Source organism: Daktulosphaira vitifoliae, unplaced genomic scaffold (genome assembly GCF_025091365.1).
Source record: "Daktulosphaira vitifoliae isolate Bord-2020 unplaced genomic scaffold, ASM2509136v1 Scaffold_5, whole genome shotgun sequence".
Lineage (NCBI taxonomy): Eukaryota > Metazoa > Arthropoda > Insecta > Hemiptera > Phylloxeridae > Daktulosphaira > Daktulosphaira vitifoliae.
This window is the reverse complement of record NW_026099576.1, coordinates 14376744-14398858: the sequence shown is the minus strand read 5'-3', so window position 1 is coordinate 14398858 and position 22115 is coordinate 14376744. Positions and strand designations below refer to the sequence as shown.

Genomic DNA, 22115 nt, shown 5'->3' with positions numbered 1-22115 from the left:
ATGTTGATACCAAAGAGATTATGATTTGACGAGTTGTTATCCATAAATTCTTATCACTATCTATACATCCATACTTATATAATATTCATTTCACGTAGTTGTTTGGTTCTAGTCCCTGAGTTATCATTTTTCTTCGTTTTGATAAGTAACAATTTCTCACGTTATGGAGAATGATTAAGATGATGCCTTTTAATTTTAATTATTTTTGTCATTATCTAAAGTTATTTAGTATTCTATTAAGTGTGATTAGTGAATAATAATTTATAATACAATCTATAATTAGGACCTGTTGGCAATTGCTATTTGATTTCTGTACAATGAATTGATTATAATTATTGTATCCCTTAAACGACTACAAATATAATACATTACCTGTAGCCCTTGAAGAACTTACTATTAAATTGTTTAAAATGACATCCATTATTAAATTTTATACGTTATCGGGTGCTATGGATGAATCGCCTCCTTGTTACTTATTACAAATTGATGAATTTAAATTCTTATTAGATTGTGGATGGGACGAACGTTTTAACATGGGTTTAATTAACAAATTAAAGAGGTTTTTAATGAGAGGCGCATTATTAAGAATTTTTATTAATTAATGATTTTGTGGTAGGTATATACATCAAATTGATGCGGTTTTATTATCACATCCTGATCGCTTTCATCTAGGCGCTCTTCCATACCTTGTTGGTAAATGTGGTCTAAATTGTCCTGTCTATGCCACTATTCCAGTTTACCAAATGGGTCAGATGTTTATGTATGACTTGTATCAAGTAAGTAGTTCTAATTATAAAATAATCATTTTAATTGTTGGCAAAAGTAGTTTTCTATGAAAAACTGATCAAATTCGCTACCATAAATAGTTAAAAATTTAATAAATAAAAATTTTTTTATAAGATTTTCTTAGATTAGATTCATATTTCTGTCATTATTAATATGGGTATTATAGAGAAAATTATGATTTGAAATTTATTTTTACAGTCCATGTACAATATGGAAGATTTTGATCTTTTTAATTTGGATGATGTTGATGCTGCTTTTGATAAAGTTGTTCAAGTTAAATTTAATCAAATTATTACACTAAAAGGTAATTTAATAATTCTTAAATTTAAAATTTTATTATATTGATTGTATTTTGATTTAGGTAAAGGAATTGGAATGAGTATAGTTGCCCTACCAGCCGGTAATATGGTAGGTGGAACAATTTGGAAGATATCAAAAGTAGGCGAAGAAGATATTGTTTATGCAATTGACTTTAATCATAAAAAAGAGAGACATTTGAATGGAAGCGATTTGGAAAAACTTACTCGTCCATCATTATTAATTTTAGATTGTTTTAATGCAGCTTACTCACAAGCTAGACGTAGATCAAGAGATGAAACCTTAATGAGTATGTTTTTTTTTCAAAAAATAATATTAATTAAATTAATTACTATGAATAGAAGAAATATAAGCTGTGAGAATTAGATATATTGAAATAAGAACTGTTATTAGTTCATTGTTAATTGAAGAAATTAGTATTAAAAATACAATAGTTAGTCTTATAAAATATTCCATTTATTAAACAGTTAATTAATTGTAGTTATTAAAAAATAAAGTATTGTGTTTTTAAAGGAACGTTTTTATAAACTATATTTAGTTACTTAGAATTGAAAAGAAAAAAGAAGATGCATATAGCTTTTATTGATCTAAAAAAAAGTCTTCTGATAGATCTTCTAGAAGAGTTTNTTGAAGAAATTAGTATTAAAAATACAATAGTTAGTCTTATAAAATATTCCATTTATTAAACAGTTAATTAATTGTAGTTATTAAAAAATAAAGTATTGTGTTTTTAAAGGAACGTTTTTATAAACTATATTTAGTTACTTAGAATTGAAAAGAAAAAAGAAGATGCATATAGCTTTTATTGATCTAAAAAAAAGTCTTCTGATAGATCTTCTAGAAGAGTTTAAAGTAGATCAGGATTTTAGTTTTTATCTATTGCCATTTAATAAAATTTATTAGAAAAATTGATAAGACCTTTATTTTTTTTTTAGCCAATATTTTAACTACTCTACGTAATAAAGGTAATGTCTTAATAGCAATTGATACTGCTGGTCGAGTTCTTGAACTGATGCACATGTTAGATCAATTATGGCGAAATAAAGAATCGGGTCTTTTTGTTTATTCTTTAGTGTTTTTGACTAATGTTAGCTATAACACTGTTGAATTTGCTAAATCACAAGTATGTTATGAAACATCATTTTTAGTTTAAAATTTCGTTTTTATCCATGCATGATTTATTTTCAGATCGAATGGATGAGTGATAAATTAATGAAAAGTTTTGAAGGAGCAAGAAACAATCCTTTTTTTTTTAAACATGTTAAATTATGTCATAACATGAATGATTTGAATAAAGTTCCAGAACCTAAAGTATTAATGAAATATCTTATTTTCTATCTTAATTTAATTTCAAACAATTTACAGGTTGTATTAGCCAGCAATGCTGATTTAGAATGTGGATTTTCTCGTGAAGTTTTTCTTATGTGGTCATCTAAACCAAAAAATAGTATTATTCTTACCCATAGGTAAATTTAAATAATTAATCTTTAAAAATTTGTTGTATTTTTTATGCAATCCTTAAATTTACTTGTTTTCTTTTAAATTTCTAGAACTGCTCCTGGTACATTAGCACGCGATTTAATTGATCGTGGTGGTAATAGGAATTTAAAATTAAGAATTAAGAAAAGAATACCATTAGAAGGTAGAGAACTAGAAGAATATAACAGAAAACATAACACTAAGATATTAGATACTGATAAAAAGTAAGTTAGTTAAATTTTAATTTTTGCTTTTAAAAAAATGTATTGATATTTTTATTTTAATCATTATTTAAAGAATAGTATTAACTTGTCTTAATGATATTTTGAACAAAATAAAGACTCAAATAAAATTGATACAGAATTTATAAAATGGGCCATAACACAAAAAGAACCTTTATTAAAAAATTTCCTTTTTTTTACACGATTTTACATTTTTTTCTAATTAAAAAATATTTAAATGCAGTTGACATTATATCAAACATATTCTTATAATGCAGTTTAATTTATTATTCTCTATTAAAGTATGTAAGTTACTTATATAAAATTTAACTTAAACTTAATATAAATACTAAAAACATGATTTTTTTTGTATTGAAATGTCTTTTTGAGATATGGCATTCCTGGACTCATAGTGTGAATTGTTATTTAGTATTCTTATGGTTTTTCTTACTAGTTTTCATATATTTCATTTATTTAGTATTTTTTCTTTGAACATGACACATAATTTGTTAAACTTATCCAGTGTTTGAAAAATATATGATCTCATGAGTTCTCTATTAATACTTGTTATTTTCTCAATTTTTTTAAATTCTTAGGTTAAATAAATTATATTAAAACTAGTTTTGTTTGAGAAATTTATAAAGTTTTTATATAGCAATAAATTTGAGTTAAAAAGAAAATGAATTTATATTCAAAAATAATTTATTTGTATTAAACTTGAAAAAGAATACATTTAATTTATAATAATCATTTAGTAATGTATTTTTGCCATACTATTATATAATATATAATTTTAATATTTTATACCCTGAACACGTAGATATTATGACTAAATAAATTTATTTAAGAAAATCAATACTTCAACCATATTTTAGATATTACTCTTCTATAATTCATTTATTTTGTTATTAATAAATAATTTAATTAAGGATTTCAACTTTCACTCTGTAAATTTAGTTTTTTATATTATAATACTGTTTCCTAGTGCTCCAGAGAGTTCTGATTCAGAAGATGAAATTGTACCTATGAGAGGTAAACACGATTTATTAGTAGATATTGACCAATCAATTTCCGCTAAATTTACAAAAAAAGAGGTTGCCCCTATATTTCCCTATTATGAAGAAAAATACAAATTTGATGCCTATGGAGAAATAATAAAGTATTGTTTTGTGTTTTAGTTTTTAATTTGTTTATTTATTTCATATTGTTTTTAGGCAGGAAGATTTCATAAAATTTGATATGAGTTATGCAGATGATTTGAATCCAGATGGTCAAAACAATAAGCCTGATGATGATGAAGAAGAAGTTGATCCTTATGATCTTCCATCTAAATGTGTGGAATACGAACAAACTATACACATTGTTGCAAAGATTTCTCATATTGATTTTGAAGGACGTTCTGATGGCGAATCTTTAAAACAAATAATACTTTCACTTAGGCCCAGGCGATTGTTGTTAATACGTGGTACTGCAACGAGTACCAAGACGGTTTCAAATTTTACTAAAGTATTTTCAGATAGTAAAGTTTTTGCACCTAAAGTTGGTCAGTGCTTAAATGTTACTACTGAGTCACATATTTATCAAGTAAAAAATTGTGTGAAAGCTAAAAATTAAAAATATTTTTTAAAATGTTTTTCAATATTTAGGTGTGCTTAACTGATACACTTCTTTCAACTATTGATTTTAAAAAAGGTCATAATGGAGAATTGGCATTTATTGATGCAAAACTCAAATTAAAGGAGGAAGTAGCAGATGACAATACTATGGATGTTGATGGAATTCAACCTGACAAATGTAATTTTTTTTTTTAATTTTATACTTGACCATGCCAGCATTTTTAATTATTTTACCTTTTATCATTAAAAAAAAATTTTAGCTTTAAGAATGGATGAACAATTGTATACTCTAGAACCTTTACCAAAGTCTGTAAGTATTTATTTTAAAATAAGACTTGATTTGTATACATAAAAAAAAAACAATTTTGTTTATTAAAGAAATTTTATTTAAAAAAACTTGGAAGTGATAAATTTAATTTTAAAAAAACGGTAGTAGAGTGGGGTCGCGGCATAGTGGAGACATTGCATAGTAGGGTCCAGTATAGATTTAATCTGACAGTGATTAAAATCACTATCATAAGAAACGCTTCGATGCAAATCTGTAGATAGTGTTTAATTTTAAAAAATTGATGGATAATTGCAAAAGCAACATCAACTTCTATTAAAATAAAATACAAAACCCATAATTATCATACAAAAATAGTATATTTTTCAATATGGTAGCCATTTGCGTATAGAAGATAGATCGTCGGGACAAATTTTTTTTTTTCATTTTGTAGTACATAAAATAAGCTTTAATTTTATATATGTTTAAAGGACGCAGTATTTCCGGAACATTTTCAAAAATTAAGTTGAAAAAGTTATTTTTTGTAAAAAAGTTACTATTTTAAATCCTCCCAGTGAGCAGAATAAGTGTTAGATTTTCAAAAAAAATTATATCAAATGAAAGGGAAATATCTAAGGTTTCAATACAAAAAAATATTATTTTTATTTGTTCATTTTTGAAAAAGTTATGGCAGTTTTAAGTACAAAAAACATCCCGATAAAATGTAATTTTTATCGCAAACATTACATTTTTTTTTAAATTTTCGACAGCCATTTGCACATAGAAGATAAGATGTCGGGACAAATTTTTTTTTTTCATTTGATAGTATATAACATAACCTTTGATTTGATATATGTTTAAAGGACGCAGTATTTCCGGAACATTTTCAAAAGTTCAGTTGAAAAAGATCTATGTTTTTTACAATATTTTAAGTTTTGAACGCCCCCTATATAAGGGGAAATTGTCCAATTTTAATAAAAAGTATGTCAAATGAAAGATGTACTTATAATGTATTTAGAAAAAAAAAATTTGTGCTGATATATACATTTTTCAAAAAGTTATAGCATTTTTAAGTTGAAAATTTAAAATCGAAAATCGAAAATTTTAACACAAAAATAGTGTTTTTTTAACTACGGCAGCCGTTTAAATGTAGAAAAAAAAGTGTCGGGACAAATTTTTTTTTTTCATTTTGTAGTACATAAAATAAGCTTTAATTTGATATATGTTTAAAGGACGCAGTCTTTCCGGAACATTTTCAAAAATTAAGTTGAAAAAATTAATTTTTGTAAAAAAGTTGCCATTTTAAATCCCCCCCAATGAGCAGGTTAAGTGATAGATTTTCAAAAAAATGATATCAAATGAAAGGTAAATATCTAAGGTTTTAGTATAAAAAAAAATTATGTTGATTTGTTGATTTTTCAAAAAGTTATGGAAGTTTTAAGAAAAAAAAGTGAAAAAATTTCGAAAATTAGCGATTTTTAAATTTGTAATTTTTTTGGATATTTCCCCCATTTGCGGGGAACGAGGGAATTTTTTTCAATTTTTAAGGGTAATGTCTTCAACTAGATACGATTTGTGATCTTTTGACGTATTTTTGAAAGAAATCGGTCCAGTGAGAGCTGAGAAAAAGTGGCAACAGACATAAAAAAAAACAAACATAGTAAAATTAATACCTTCTCCGCTTCGCATCGAAGCTAAAATTATAATAGATTTTTTAATTGCTTTCATGATTAATGATTTATTGTGTACTAAATCAATTTATAATACAGTAGAAACCGCTTAATATGAACACTTTGGGACCAAGGAAATATATGTCAATTAACCGATTGTTTCTAATAAGCGATTAATTTAATTTGTACTATAAAAAAAAATGAAAAATTTATAATTAATACATAAAAAGTCAAGCCTTATAACTTAATCAAATATTTTATTTAAAATAAGTGTATCGGTTTGTTTTTTTTTATTGAGTAACTCCATGACCATATTTTCATAGGAGTAGTGCTGCCTCGTTGTCTTCTTCTTCGTCGTCAGTATTGGTTTGTTCAATTGTTTTAAAATTCAATATCACATTACAAATCTCTTCTTCAGTTTGAATCTTTTCGACTACCACTCTCATTTTCCATTGTTGCGGGTTCAATATTCGAACGATCTTTTAAAATCCTATTTTATGTGGAATGAGAAACGTTTAAATGAGCTGCGGCATCACGTAAACTAATTTTTGGAAGCACATCGTATGACTTTAATAACTCGCACTTCTGTTTCAAACTTAAATCTTGGCGTTTAGACATTTTTAGGGTTTTAGAAAAACGAATCACTTATCACCTTTACGTTTAACCGAAGCTGATCTACAAAACATACGCACAGGGAAGAGCATTCTCATACATAATAAACACACGTTTAAAAATAAACGTAAAGACAGCGAAGATAAGATTAAAGTTCATTAGTTATCGCCGGATAACCAGTGTATATATCAACCGAATTGTTTCAAATAACCGATATGATGTTTCAATAATCCGATTTATTTTCAATGTTCTAATATACGGCCGGTCCGTCCCGGGGCATTTTGTTTCAATAACGCGATTGTAACAATTATCCGTGTTTCTAATATGCGGCTTCCACTGTATTATCTAAAAATGGAGTAGTTTTATATTTTTCATTTTAAATATAAAATCAGTAGAAACTTATTTAAATTAGTTGTATGCTAATTTAGCTTGACTGTCAACACAAATTTATATTAATATTTATTGTCAAGTGCATTTTTTGGCTATTTTCAGTTTCTCCTGTTAGATTACTAAAAGTGAGCACAATTCCTCAAACTAAAAGCCGTTAAAGGGATTGCTTCTGACCTTAGTTATAGCCTGATACAAGGGAATTAATAAAAATAATGTAATCTCAAATATATGTATAAATCACATGTTTTTAAAATGTTTACAAAGTATATTTGAATGGAACAGATTAATTTGAAATATTTTCTATATTTTTAATATATTTGAAAAATCTAGAGTTGACACATGGTGTAGTACAGTGAACTATTCAGTCACTACTTTAGTACTGATGTTTAGTTGCATTTTTAATTTTCTCAGATGGGTGACCATATAAAAACTTCAAGCGCAATACACACCTTGCCTCTATACTGTTTTCCTGAGTTTTAAAATTAGTCAAATAAAATTTAAAGTTTGTTATTATTGAATTTCTCAATTGTATTATTAAAACAATTTAAAAATTTTAAATAATTTTAAATTAGAAAAAAGTATAGTATTCAATTTTATATTAAATAGAAATTATAAACTTTTAATAGTAAATTAAAAACAAATGTATTTACAGTGTGAAATAATAACATTTTTGTTGTTTCTCCCTGGTAAATTTTTTATTCACAGACTTTATTAATTATTTATTTTATTTGTAGGAAGTACCACCTCATAAGACAATATTCATTAATCAACTGAAACTATCGGACTTTAAACAAATTTTATCCAAAAATAATATACCTTGTGAACTTTCAGAAGGTGTTCTTTGGTGTTGTAATCGTACAGTTTGTGTTCGTCGAGTAAGTTAGCTTTAATATTATAATTGTTACCAAAAATATAATTTAAAGGAAAGCCAGTTTAAAAAATGATATGTATTATAGATTTTTTTTTATTTTTATATTTTATTTAAAATCAAGAACATATTTAAAGTACTAATTTAAAAATAAAATGTATTTAATTTAAAAAGCTATATAAAAAACTAAATAATTACATATACATATTTTGGCAATAATGTTACCTTATTACAGATAAACACTTACATAGACACTACTAAACCATCAGTATGTGTTCAGTGTTGATGATTGTAACATTGTTTCTGAAATACTAAATCCAATTTTTTGGTATTTATTATGACTTTTTAAGTTAAACATTTTTAATATTTTTTAGTTTTTAATTCATATTTTAAATATATTTTTTATTTAAAATAATATTAGCCACAAGTGATCAATTCTTATTATATTTTTATAAGTAACTTAATGCTTGTGTAAGAGAAAGAAATTTAAATATTATTTTAATACAATGTATACTTTTTTTTAGAATGCATCTGGAAAAGTACTTATGGAAGGAATAATTAGTCGAAATTATTATTTAATACGCAGTCTTCTGTACAGTCAATTTATAGTAATATGACGATTGCCAATATTGTTAAATTTAAAAATACTACATTGCATATTTCATTACATCATTGTTATGGACTAATTTTAAAATAATTAAATATACTCTACCTTTTATTTTTTATATTAAAAATAGGTTATTTTATTTTCATTCACTGCTTCTTTTCCCTATTTGCTGATGTATCGTAATATTTAATAACTCTTTTTTAGGCAGCTAACTATAATAATTGAATGTTAGAAGACCAAAAAAAGAGCGATTACTTTATTACTTATATTTTATGAAAAATTTAAATGACAATATTATAATGTGTGATGTGCTTAAGTTTCAATTAATAACTATAGCAAATAATAAAACAATTGGTATCAAACATTAGTAAAGAACAAAAGGAAATGCGTTCTTCCTGTTGATAAACAGGATATTCGTACATCTAATACTGATATCATAATATATCTAAATGAGAGAAAACATATTTTCTCTCTTTTTTTAAATTGAATACTTTTATCTCAATAAATATGATATGATATAATAATATATAATACTTGATAGGGATTTATATAATGAATTAAACAATAAGTTTAATTTAAAACTTGTGTTCATTCTTCTAGATACAGAAATTATCATGAGTGATTGTGTTTTACTAAGAAAACTTTAATTTTAATTTTAAATACACTTAATATACAAAGTCATCAAAATTTAATGAACTAGTAGATTTTTGTTAAATATAAGAAACACTTATAATTTAATTTTTTTATTTCTTTACGATACATGTTTTTCTCAGTTTGTCAATCATTAAGTATTTTTTATGATCATTCTTTATACATTATAAGGGTGTCAACTTTATTTGTAAAATGGTGACATACGTAATTAACTAGCTTATAAAATAAGAATGACACAATTAAGAAAATTATGATTCGATAACACTTTGGATCGGTATTTCAGAATTTATTAACACTTTTATACTGAAGTTTGAGGCCTAGAAATGTCTAGTGATAAAAACAGCAGAAGTACCCGCGCCTTACTTCCAGTTATCACTATAAAATTATAATTATTATTTCAGTTAAATTATCATATCAGGGACAGTAATAACTGCCCTATTCATAAAAACACAACCAGATAGAGATCTAGCAACTCGTCTATTTTTCCCCGAAAACGCCTTAATATAACGACACATTAAAACAGCCAAGTGGCCAGACTCATCTATATAATGCTTCTGTGAGAGGGACAAATAATAATGATATAACTGAAATATGGCCAGGACCCTACTCTCTAAGTCTAATACTCTCGTCTTGTGGGGGTGTCCAAATTATTGAAGCCTACTGAGATTACGTTGTTAGCTCGTTTACTAATCCGGCCCTGGTCGTCAATTTTGTTAGTAATTGTTCCGAACCAGAGACGTATTTAAATGTTTGATGCACAACAATTGTTATACTTTTATGCACCTAAACATTTCAGTTTATCGGATTTTAATTTATAAAATATTTAGGCTAATAATTCGTTTATGGCGTGTGTATTCATAAATACACAGTGTTTATTGTCAAATATTATATTTACCGGGAATAAATACGCATTACATTTTCGAAAATTTTGAATGTTTATTTTTAAGCCTTCAGTTCAACCGAAAGCTTAAAAATAGCGTTGCAAAAATCGCGATGCAATTGAATCAGTGGCAATATTGTCTTAAAACTACCTTAATATTATCACTCAATAGTTTTGTAATTGGCAATAACCGCTGCGTATCTGTGATAGCAACTTGGTAAAGAAACAGTTAACTATCTATATTTGTAATTCCTAGAGGAATTAATATAAGATCGTATAAATACATGTATTTTAACTTAAAAAATCGAAGTGTTATGATTGATTAACAAATCAATTATATGTATTTGGTAATCTTGTAATTTATAACATGAATATAAATATATTGCAAAAAGAGTTATACAATACAAAATGTGAATATTTAAAATTTTCGGGCATCAATTTTAATTTTATTGTAATTTATTTTATTTAATAAATGAAATATAAAATAATTTTTATGTTTGATATAATAATTCAAAAAAGTATTTCTTGGGTATTCGAAAAGTTATACTAATTAAAATAGAATAATACTAAGTTAGCATTATATACTATCAATAATATAAAATATATAATAAATAAGGCCCGATTTTTGTACAAATGTATATTTTTCTATAAGTGTCGGCATTTAATAATGTGTAGAATTAAATAATATTGCATAAATAAATGCAATATAATTCTTATTGGTCCATTAACTTAAATGTTCCTGTTTTGTTCGTTATTTATCTTAATTCAATTTAATTATACAGCATAATAAACAATTAAAGTATAACCTACTACATTTAAAACTTAAAAAAATTAATAATAATGATTGGTATGTTTTAAAAACTTGAGTACAATTGTTATTTATTAATTTTATTTTCTTATCAGAAACATGAGCTATTACTTATGGAAGTAATCAAAATGTATATTAAAAATAAAAAATAACGATTTATATGCCTTCGTACGTGTTATTATATTTATTTTATTCTCAATTAAAAAATAAAAATAAAATACATGGATGCAATATTGACCCAGCCAAAACTACAATACATAACGAATAAAATCAGCTAGAGAAAGAAATCAGTCATCTATATAATAATAATAAAATATTAAACAATACAAATTGTATATTATGTAAATCGTTGAACATTTTGATAGAAAAGTAAACTTTATTTTTCAATTTGCAGGCCTTACAAATGTACCGTTTATTAAATCTACTGACATTTATGAGACTTGGATAATTGTACTGCTTGTGAACGAGCTCTCAGTAATCACAGCTATGATGTAATCTACGGTTTCTGGAATTTTACAACCCGTCCCGTAAGGTGCCTCAAATTTGTCTTTTATGTCCCTTGTAACATGTTGTCATCTAGTAGGCGTGTGGTAATAATTCACCAAAGTTACGTGAAAATAACTATTTCTCATTTTATGATGAATTTTTTTTTATCAGTAGTTGACAATTGACATAAATAATAATTAAATGTTTTATACAATTTGAAATGTCTTTGTGATTATTTTGATAATTATAAGTATGATAATAAGATGAACCGTAAAAGGTATTAATAATAATGGTCATTAGTAAAAAAAATTATTATTTTTTTATTTGTTTACAGTGGTCCTGGTTAACAAATATTTAAGGAATGGCAATTGGGGATGTGGTGGCTTCGCTTAAACGGATTTGTGAACAAAATTTCAGTACTTATAGTATTTTTGCTTTAGTTGTACCCATAACTCGTAACACCGAGTTTTACTATTTTAGGTTTTTATAAAGGCTTGTTATTATACCTTTCCAAATATTCTATCATTTCTTATCGCGCTCTGTTGCACGAACGGTAATTTATGTGAGATGAAATTTTTTTTATAATATTGAAAATTATTATCAATCAATGATTTGTCTCCTTCGAATAATATGAGACCAAGCAGATTAATAAACACCATCATATCGTATAGGAGCGACACATTGTGGTCATATTTGTACGGATCATTCATTTTGCCTGAAAGTTATTTCTTCTAAAAAGCACGCAGAGGCGTATATCCTCATTAACCTTTACTTTTACTTTAACCTGATACTTTTCATAATACTCATCAAAGAAAAAAGTGATGCTCTAGGCATATAGGAATCATTTTTTTTAAATCGCATAATGATCATCCAATAATTACCCTCGGATGAGATTGTGTTAGCAGAGATGAGATAATATTTATCTTATCTGTGGTATTACGACATCTCTTTTTACTATAGAGTTGCTCTATGCTCTTTACAATCTCCGATTTAATAAAATATTCAAATGTCTGTTAAACGAAATCTATGTTATTTTTGGCCAAGAACGAAAACATTAATATCATTTTTTTCGCTTGTCGAACACCATAACCCTTAAACATAAATTTACGGGGTTAATAAAATATTCTACGCGTCATAGGCCTATCATGAGAAATGTTTGAGAAACTAAGTCCCTCAGAAATTCAATAAAATTATTTGCATTTTTATATTGAAATTTTTTGGATGGAAAAAAATGTGATTTTGAACCCCAAAATTACCTATATATTTATAGGTATAATTATCTGTACTGTTGTATGAAGACTCATTTATTACAAAAATATTTTTTTAAATAAATAACGTAGTTTTTTTTCAAGACGATATTCAAACTTTACTGATGTTATTATTCGTATTTCCAAAAAAATATATTAAAAAAAAAGTTATTGTCTAGAGTATTACTATCAAGTTTATTAAATGTTATTATTTTTATTTATAAAAATGTCATGTTCATCCTTACATATTCGATTTATATTACTATTTTCTCTAAAAAAACTAAGAATTTTTTCTGCTATATAAATTTAAGATTGTATACGTATTGATTATTAACATTAGTCTAGTATAAGTATTAATGAGACAGACACAACAAAATTAATATCCTTGTAGTTTCAAATTGAAGTTAACATTTGATTGTAGTCAGCAGGCTCGTGGCCATAATTTAATGAGGGGAGGGGCAAAAAAAATTTTTCTTTAGCTACTTAATGCTATAAACTATACTTAATATATGAAATGTATATTTAAAAATTTTTACAAGAGGAAACTCCTTGGACTGCAATTTCTTTGAAATTGACAAAATTATCTCCTTTGAAATTGAAGTGCAACATTTTGATGAAATTAAATTAGTAACTTAAAGAGTTGCTCAAAAATTCATAATTTACAATAAAATTTGCAAACTGTAGAATATTCAAACCATCATAGGTCAATTTTAAGAACACCATTGTACATATCTCAGCGTACTTATCCAATAATTAGTACTTAAATTGTAAATAAAATTTTTCTGTTCATTCAGAGGTGTCAATTGTATTTTGGAACAGTGGGTTTGAAAAAAAGCACTACATAATAATTTATTTTAAGTTTAATTTTTTCTTTATTTGCAACTTAACAGTTTTTATTTGTTATAAAAATTACAACAAAATAAATAATATAAACCTATACCAAATTTAATGGTGATTTTAGTTGAGATTGTATAACACATAAACATTACAGAGACCTTATTGCTTTTAAAAGAGTATTTAAATGAAATAATTGAGTGTTGAACTTAGTTACACTACAATTTAATTTAAGTTTTCTTTTTATAATAAGAAAACACACACACTGCATAATAATTGTAAATTTTTATTTCATTTAAATTTACAATAAAAATTAGAATACAAAAAAAATCACTACTACACAAACTATGAATTTCAAAACATGAAATTAGTAGCGATTAGAACAGAATTAATATTATATAGCATCTTCTACTTTTAAATACTAATTCATATGAATTTATGAATTTAAAGAGTACAGTATGTTTTGTAAATATAATAATAATAATTAAATGTCAAATATTATTATTATAGTAAATAATGTAATAATCTATTATAATCTTACTTTGTTAGTATATGTAAAACACATTTTATATTATAAATATGTAGTTATATAAAAAGTTAGAAGAAAAATTATAAATAGTCCAAAAAAAAAAAAACGAGTACAAACAACTTTAAACTTCCTTTTTGGATACCAACTTTCACTTTACCTATTATTAAAATCATAAAAAATGATATATTTGATATCAATAAAAAAAAAATATTATAAAGAATACTTGGAAAACATAATTAAATTTTAATTTAATGCGCAAATAAAAACTTATATTATAGTAAATAAAAAATAATCTTAAATGGTTTTTAACTGACAAAAATAAAAATTTATTGTGAAAAACAAAAAATAGAAAATACTGTACTCAGAAGAAAAAGGTCTAATAAAATGTTGACTTTTTATGCTTCTTTGAGACGACCACCATCACCTTCAGAGACATAACGTTTCCGAGATGTCCTATAACAAAAACATAAAATTAAAATTAATTCAAAATACATATTTTAAAATAAATTAATGTACCTTGTTGGGATCTTTTGCAATATATCTTTTTGTAAAAATCCAGCATTAATACATTTGTCAATAAAACGTTCAAGGACTGCTGGAGCTAATGGCACATCAATAGATATATCATCAAGAACATCAAACACTCTCTCAAAACCCTAAAAATTATATAAAAAAAAAACTTTTTAGCATTTAAAGGCAATATATCAAAATAATTCCAAATTAAAAGGTTTGTTGCAAACACTAGGTAATTGGATACTTAGGTGGCATTTAAATGTGTCGTAAGTTGTAAAAAAAAAAAAAACTTTATTTTATACCAAAGATCATTTTAATGTATTAGTTTTAAATTTAATAAATAACAACACAATTTTATATTATATTGAAGTATAAAACTTTATAAACTATTCTCATAAATTAAAAAAAATGAAACTACCTTTTTTTCACAGCTTACCCTTAGTTTAGAATTAAAAATATAAAAAGAAAAATAATCTTAAAATTAACTTAAGCATGTATATGTATATATATTTTAGTTTAGAAAGAGAAAGTTTTGCAGTAACACTCTTGGTCACCAAATAGGCTAGTTAGAATATAAATAAGTCTTTATTTATTAAAAAAAATTAAAAGAGTAATAAGTAAAATATGCTTTTCTTTAAATAAAATAATCTATAATATTATATTAGTTAAAGTATTTTATAAAAGAAAATAAATATTTCAGTACAAAATACGTCATACTTTATTCATCATTTCTGGAGTTATTATGATTGCATCATATAAAGCTTTAAGTAACTTGCACATGGCAACTTCAGTATGTGTATTCATAGCCTCAATCACATCAACAACAGCCTGAAATTTTACTTCAATAAAATATACTCTAAGAATGAAGAAAATATTTACATTACCTCATACACAAGTTCATGGTGGAAATGTGGTACCTCTAACTCCAGAATGCACCTAATAGCTTCCTGAAGATCACCAGAACATAGATATTCGTCTAACAGCATATTCATCTGTCTTACAAGGTACTGTACTGGTCTTAAACTCCCACCAACACCCCACACATTATCCAATCTAGTTAGACCATGTTTAATATTTAACAAGTTATTAGCCTTTATCAATGATTGACTGAAAATAATTATAATATACATCAAGCAAAATACATTAAAAAAAAAAATTATTTAACTCTATTACTTGGCTAGATCACTATAATTTTTTTCTTTGAAAAAGTCAATAATTTTTGGTGGAAGGCAATCGTCTGCTATAGCTCTAGCTAAGAAACAGCCAACGACTATTGGAGCATCCGGTGTGTCGAGAATGAGATCAGGCAAGTTAGAAAGTATGACATCAAATCCCTGAGCAATTTCTTTTTGCTTTATAAGGCGACCATAAAGATCAGACAACAATATCGATGTCATTTCTCGTTGAGATGGTTTATGTTCAAGCGCTACTTCTACAGCAACTTGAGTAATCTAAATTAAACAAAAATTAATAATATTTAACCCTTTATTGGAAAACAATTAGATTTAGATTACTAACCAAATGCCATTTACTGACAATGTTGAGTTCACTCAACACCATTGCTGCTTCTTCAGTATCGCCATGCTCATAGTATTCTAAAATATTGAAAGTAATAGAGTTCTAAAAATATTTAAAATTGATCATATTAGTTTTCATTCACCTAAAAATTAATTATTCAACTTATTACTTTGAGATCTTCATCTGATGCCTCGGGTGTGATTTCACGCAAAACAATATTATCATCATCTAACAAATCACTATCATAGTTTGGATCCTTAATATCAATAGCAGGATCAACATCACTCTCTTCTCCTAATTTTCCCCAAACACCTTTACCACCAGCACCGCCTAAAATAAAAATGATGCTTTAAGTAATAAAACCAGGTTGTCATCCCAGTAAATTAAACAAATAAAATCAAAATATTCAATGTAAAATAATTGTATAGAACAATAGTTTTTTTATTCATCTAATTTGATACAAACAATTTTTAAGAATCAGTTATATAAACAAGTTTCTATATAATAATACTAACAGCAGTACATAGAACATTTATAAATATTGGAATTCCCAAAAAGTTTCTTAACCCTTCTAATAGCTGGATAAACTTAATTGCATAAATATTTGCAGTACATTTATTGACTAATTTATTTAATCAACTTAAATTAAGTATGACAGAGCAGCAGCATACTTAGGGAACAGGGTAAAAAGGGTTTCTAATATTTTTTTTTATACCTTAATTTAGATTAAACAACATTAATGAGTGTCAAAATATTAAAATTGTGACAGAGTAAACTAATATTATTTATTTCTACTAAATCATTTTTTGAATTATACTTGTATGTAGTATCAAAAAAGAATTAAAAAATATGAAAGTCAATGAATTGGAATAAATATCCCAATATATACGATGTTCAATAATTAAATAGACAGGTAAATTTATATGCATTACGGAAATACAAGAAATACTTTTCCTTACTTTTTGATTCCCTATGCAAGATTTTTTTATTAAATAATTAAAAAATAGAAAACTTTAAAGTCGCTAATATAAATGAATATATGTTGATTTCATAAATGGGTAAAAGAAGATTTAATTAAAAACTATTTACTAAGTGGAAATGAAGTGGCCCATTCAAATATATAAACATTATGCATAGTATTCAAACCACATGTATTAAACAAACAAATTAATATAATTAACCATCTTATTCCCTTCTTTAGGTATTTATATTACCTTTTTTAGCATCACCTCTGGTTTTACTGAAACCATTTCTTGACTTTCTATTGTTCTTCCAACGTCTCTTCAATTGCACTACGGTGGCAGTGCCTCCATGACCATTGACAATGCCACTATCCCGTGATAAGGACTTGGCCAGTCTCTTGGCTTTACGCTTCACGCGCATCTCCACAGATGAAACATCACCGGTCTTGTCCGAATAATCGCTATCTCCGGTGATTGAACATCCATTGATTGCCTCAGAAGCCACCACGTCAATTACAGCATCGCTGACATCAGCCATGGCGTACCGGTTTCACCTTTGCAATTGCCGGTAAATATAAAAGTTTCTACGCAAGGTATCCAGTTGAAATACTTGACTAATATATATATATATATATATATATCTAACAGAACGATAAGTATAAATTAGAGCACACAACGTAAGTTAATGACCAGATTAAATTTAGGAATAATAAAATGAAAATATTATTTAAATAAAAGTGTAATAATAAAAGAATACAAGTTGAAAAACGGAGTACGTGACGTAAAGCTCATGCGATGCCGAATGCGTTACGATATTTTTATGCTCAATACGCAAAACTGCTTCCAGACAAACTGCGCAGTAAGCCGACAGGCCGTTGCGATTGGCTACAGCTGAGCGCGATGTAAACAATAATAAATATCAAGGTCGTAGCGGCGCTCCATGCCGGTACGCGGCGTCGCAGCCGCTGAGCTGGAACAAGGTTTCGATCATATGTGCCACCACCCAATGACTAACTATTGCGTTCTAGAAATTTCTTAGACCCTTTCATTACCCTAAAATTTAGTATATCTATAGATTGTCTTGTATCATGTCCCTTAAAATTTTCATCTATTGATCAACAAATTAACGTTTCAACATGAATTTTTCTCTAAATTTTATCTTCCCGATAGGATTAATTTCTGTGATAAGTTTTTAAAACTTTAACTAGTAAAATAGATGGAAAATTTTAAAAATTTTACTTTACATTTTTAAAAATCGTTACCATGGATATTTTACGTGACAGAATATTTTTTACATTAAACATTGGCTCCACTTCCAATCGTGAATTTGATATTTCATTTAAACGACCTCAATAATACATACCACTGCAATAACTTATGTTTAAAATAATCGTACGTTCATAACCTTGAAGTAGCCGTGGCTAGCGTTATGACCGGTATCGCGACCGGCTATTGTTTTCATCTAAGTTCAGAAATCTTTTGTTGCTTAAGATTCTTTTAACATTTACCATAACAGGTCTCTTAGACAATTAAAAGATATATTTATTAGTAATTCTAATATTTTTTGTTAAGAAATTCACTGGTTTTCAATGTATTATTTTTAAATTAACTTAAAGAGTTTATGTAGCATTTTAAAGAATATTTTTAAATAATCGCCATCAAGTGTTGAATTTAGGTATACTACTTCAGGGTGTTGGAACCTCTTTAACAAGCAATTTTTAAAATATGGAGTAACGTTTAGTAATTATTTAGTTTAAGATCTTTTTTTGCTAATCAACTATTATTTGTAGCAATTTTAGGAAATTATGATTAAAAAACAGATTTTTTTTTGTCAATGCTAATAGAACTCTCCGTGAAGAAAATGTATGAATTTAACACTGTCGCCATCTATCTATGATTTGCTAATTTACATTATTGATAATAGTTATATGAACATAATAATAATAATCATATTTTTATATGCAGTTTTGTATTAAAATACAAAAAGTTGATGATTTATATCGATGTTTTTAGTATACAAATATTTTTAATCCTACGATTACGCAAATGTGATTGAAAATGTTCTTGAAAAATATTTTATAAACCTCTCTTAACACTTTATATTACAAAAAATATAAAATATATTTTATTCTGTGATTTTAGTTACTCATGTAAAGTGCGTATAATTGAAAATAAGCCATAAACGAGCATGCAAAGAAAAATATTTTTTCTTAAAATTATGTTACTCTTATGTGTTTAAAATAAATTTCAATAAAAAAAATGACGAAACTATTATACACTTTTATTTTCCTTTTCAAATTTACACCGCAAGTAAATAATTATATGAACAATGTATGGCTTGTCTGTTCATAATAACGTTAACCATATGGAATATTAGAACAGTTTCTATTTTTATTCTTTTTAATTCGAAAACATTAACTTTTAACCTTGGTGTAAAGTCAATCCAGAATAAAAAACAACAATTTATATTTATTGATAATCGTAAGTATTACCACGAGTTATCAAGATATATTTGAAAATAACATATTATGTACAATTAATCTACACTGTTATGCTAAAATATTTCAAACGTTTACGGTTTGTTATCATTTTTGGTTATTATTGGTAAAGGAATAATCTTTTCAAAAATAAATTAGTCTTTAATTTAAAAATAAGTACTATTTGGAAAAACATTTTTATAACTAGTGTTGCGAGGATCTAGATTTTTAAACTTAGATAAAAATAATATTATTTTTTATATTAGTTAAATGACTTTATATACAGTTTTCTAAATGTCATCGTAAACAAAGGGTACGTATTTTAATCCCCAGATCTAAAAATGTTTAATGGCTTTTTTAATATTCCATGATTGTTTGTTGAACTCTATAATTTGGGATAGCCTGAAACACAGACCGTTTGGTCGATGGGCCGGACGGTCAGGGGCCGCAATTATACTGTATAATAACTACCGATTTATATGTTATTGCCCGTATGTTGCGCCTTGTCCGTCTTCTCGTCCGACTTGCAGTTTCGAACTATCTGTATATTGCAATATAATAATAACTACCGACGCATAAACCATTGCCCGTCCGCTGCAGTATGTTCGCCTCGCTGTTGTATGACAACGACCACCACATCAATAGAAAATTTTTTTTTGAAAATAATTTTATTGATGATATATATGGATCACATGATACTAATAGCATATGCATAAAATCTTCATTATATACATTTTCTATTGGTATGCAAAATTTATTTGTCAAATCCGAATCGAACGTCGAAGATGAAATAAATAACTTAAACTTTTCGATATCAGAAATTGAAATAAATGAAAGCTAATTGTAAACAAAAAATGTACGAATTGGTATAATCTTATTAGCCTTATACACAGTTATTTTTGTCCAGGAGCAAAAAAAAAATTATATTTTTGAAATCTAGACAACTTGTTCTACAATATCTGTGTATTAATACTTGGATAAAATAGAGTAATTTTAAGTATTGTGCTTTTTATTTTCAAAAACGACTCAAGAAATATTTTATTTTAATAATACAACCAATACTTAGTCAAAAAATATTCTATTTTTTATTTTATTAAAATAAAAGGTCAAAGATTTAAAAAAAAAATTTGAAAAAATTTTTTTTTAACTTGTTAAAAAAGTTGACCACGAAAGACCTTTTTTATGTTAAAATAACCATATCTATACTTTAAACGGCTATAAATAATGACCGGATTAACATGTGACTTTGAAATTTTATATTTTGTCTAAGCAATGTACTAAAATTGAGTTTTCATAATTATTTTAACATTATGAGTACATTTTCAAATGTGACTTATAAGCGCCTAAAATTCGGTTTCAGTCCATTGTGCGACGTTCTAATAAATAATCTATAAATGATAACCTCCGTTAGAAAATTCGAGTAATACGCCAATAAAGCCGTCGATCATTTGTTTAAATAGATTTTCTACACTCTTCTTCTTTCTCTATAATAATTATTATATATTACTATATTACTTATAATAATGAGTTATTATAAGTAATTAAAAGTTATAAGTAATTTTAATAATATCATTAATGAAGTTTATTTTTTTTTGAGTCATAAAACCACCAATTATTATAAAAAATTTGTTTTTACAAACAATTAATCGTGTATCATTTTTACAAATTGTAAATTGTGTCGATATTTGATGTGATTTATTAATATATCTCATTTTTTTGTATAAATTATTCTTGAACGATATATGTTAAGACTATCATTAAATTGCAGTTATCTCAGACAAAGATTCAATACGAATAAAAAAAATTATTGGTCAAAAAAGTATGAGGAATCCTGAACAAAACTTAGGCGGATTGTCCCATCTTGGATATACACGGGGACAACAGAAAGTAGTTAAAAACGGAGAAGGCCTAAGGAATAAAGTGTTTGATACCAGCCGGACAACTTATGCGATAGTTGTTTCAAAAATCATGTGTACAGGTCTACCCAACGCTAGTAGTGCCAACGGTGTAGGCACATCACCACTTAACTATAGGCTGGACTCGTGTATGAGGGAGGAAAAAAAGATAGATACAGAGTAAGAATAGGTACTTGGAATATTAACTGGTAGAAGTAGAGAATTAATAGAAGTATTGAAGAGGAGAAAAATCAACATTTGTTGTGTGCAGGAAACTAAGTGGAAAGGAGAAAAATCAAAGGAAATAGGTGAGGGTTATAAAATAATATACTCAGGGAAGTATAGTACAAAGAATGGTGTAAGGATAATAATGGATGAGGAAATGAAAAGTAAAGTAGTAGAAGTAGCTAGGAAAAGTGACTGAATTATGGTCGTGAAATTGATATTCGAGGAAAAAGTGCTGAATGTAATAAGTGCCTATGC

At 26.1% G+C, this 22115-nt stretch overlaps 2 protein-coding genes across 3 annotated transcripts; one reads left to right on the top strand and one right to left on the bottom strand.

The window, feature by feature from the left end:
* The first annotated feature begins 123 nt into the window (after nt 1–123).
* On the top strand, nt 124–8956 carry LOC126906954 (probable cleavage and polyadenylation specificity factor subunit 2). Of its 2 annotated transcripts, XM_050687917.1 has the most exons (14): nt 126–559; nt 617–776; nt 985–1090; nt 1148–1393; nt 2040–2227; nt 2293–2415; nt 2470–2570; nt 2655–2807; nt 3790–3963; nt 4019–4388; nt 4451–4598; nt 4681–4730; nt 8092–8232; nt 8750–8956. In XM_050687917.1, the coding sequence occupies exons 1-14, from the start codon at nt 411–413 to the stop codon at nt 8840–8842; spliced, it is 2202 nt and encodes a 733-aa protein (XP_050543874.1). In that variant the 5' UTR covers nt 126–410; the 3' UTR covers nt 8843–8956. The 2 variants fall into 2 exon arrangements, with proteins under 2 accessions (XP_050543875.1, XP_050543874.1); XM_050687918.1 differs by lacking the exon at nt 3790–3963 and having other exon boundaries at nt 124–559.
* A 4796-nt stretch (nt 8957–13752) lies between these two features.
* On the bottom strand, nt 13753–18085 carry LOC126906892 (programmed cell death protein 4). The gene is made up of 8 exons (XM_050687815.1): nt 17513–18085; nt 16468–16628; nt 16299–16400; nt 15954–16231; nt 15665–15887; nt 15498–15608; nt 14784–14923; nt 13753–14720 (listed from the first exon to the last, which is right to left on the bottom strand). Exons 1-8 carry the CDS (start codon nt 17796–17798, stop codon nt 14663–14665), a joined length of 1359 nt encoding a protein of 452 aa, XP_050543772.1. The 5' UTR covers nt 17799–18085; the 3' UTR covers nt 13753–14662.
* Nucleotides 18086–22115: the final 4030 nt, after the last annotated feature.

Coding starts and splice junctions, on each gene's coding strand:
- LOC126906954 (XM_050687917.1), top strand. CDS start 411: ATGACATCCATTATTAAATTTTATACGTTATCGGGTGCTATGGATGAA. Junction 4,389..4,450: donor CTGAGTCACATATTTATCAA/GTAAAAAATTGT, acceptor TTCAATATTTAG/GTGTGCTTAACTGATACACT. Junction 4,599..4,680: donor TGGAATTCAACCTGACAAAT/GTAATTTTTTTT, acceptor AAAAAATTTTAG/CTTTAAGAATGGATGAACAA.
- LOC126906892 (XM_050687815.1), bottom strand. CDS start 17,798: ATGGCTGATGTCAGCGATGCTGTAATTGACGTGGTGGCTTCTGAGGCA. Junction 16,232..16,298: donor TTGTCAGTAAATGGCATTTG/GTTAGTAATCTA, acceptor TGTTTAATTTAG/ATTACTCAAGTTGCTGTAGA. Junction 15,888..15,953: donor AATTATAGTGATCTAGCCAA/GTAATAGAGTTA, acceptor AATTATTTTCAG/TCAATCATTGATAAAGGCTA.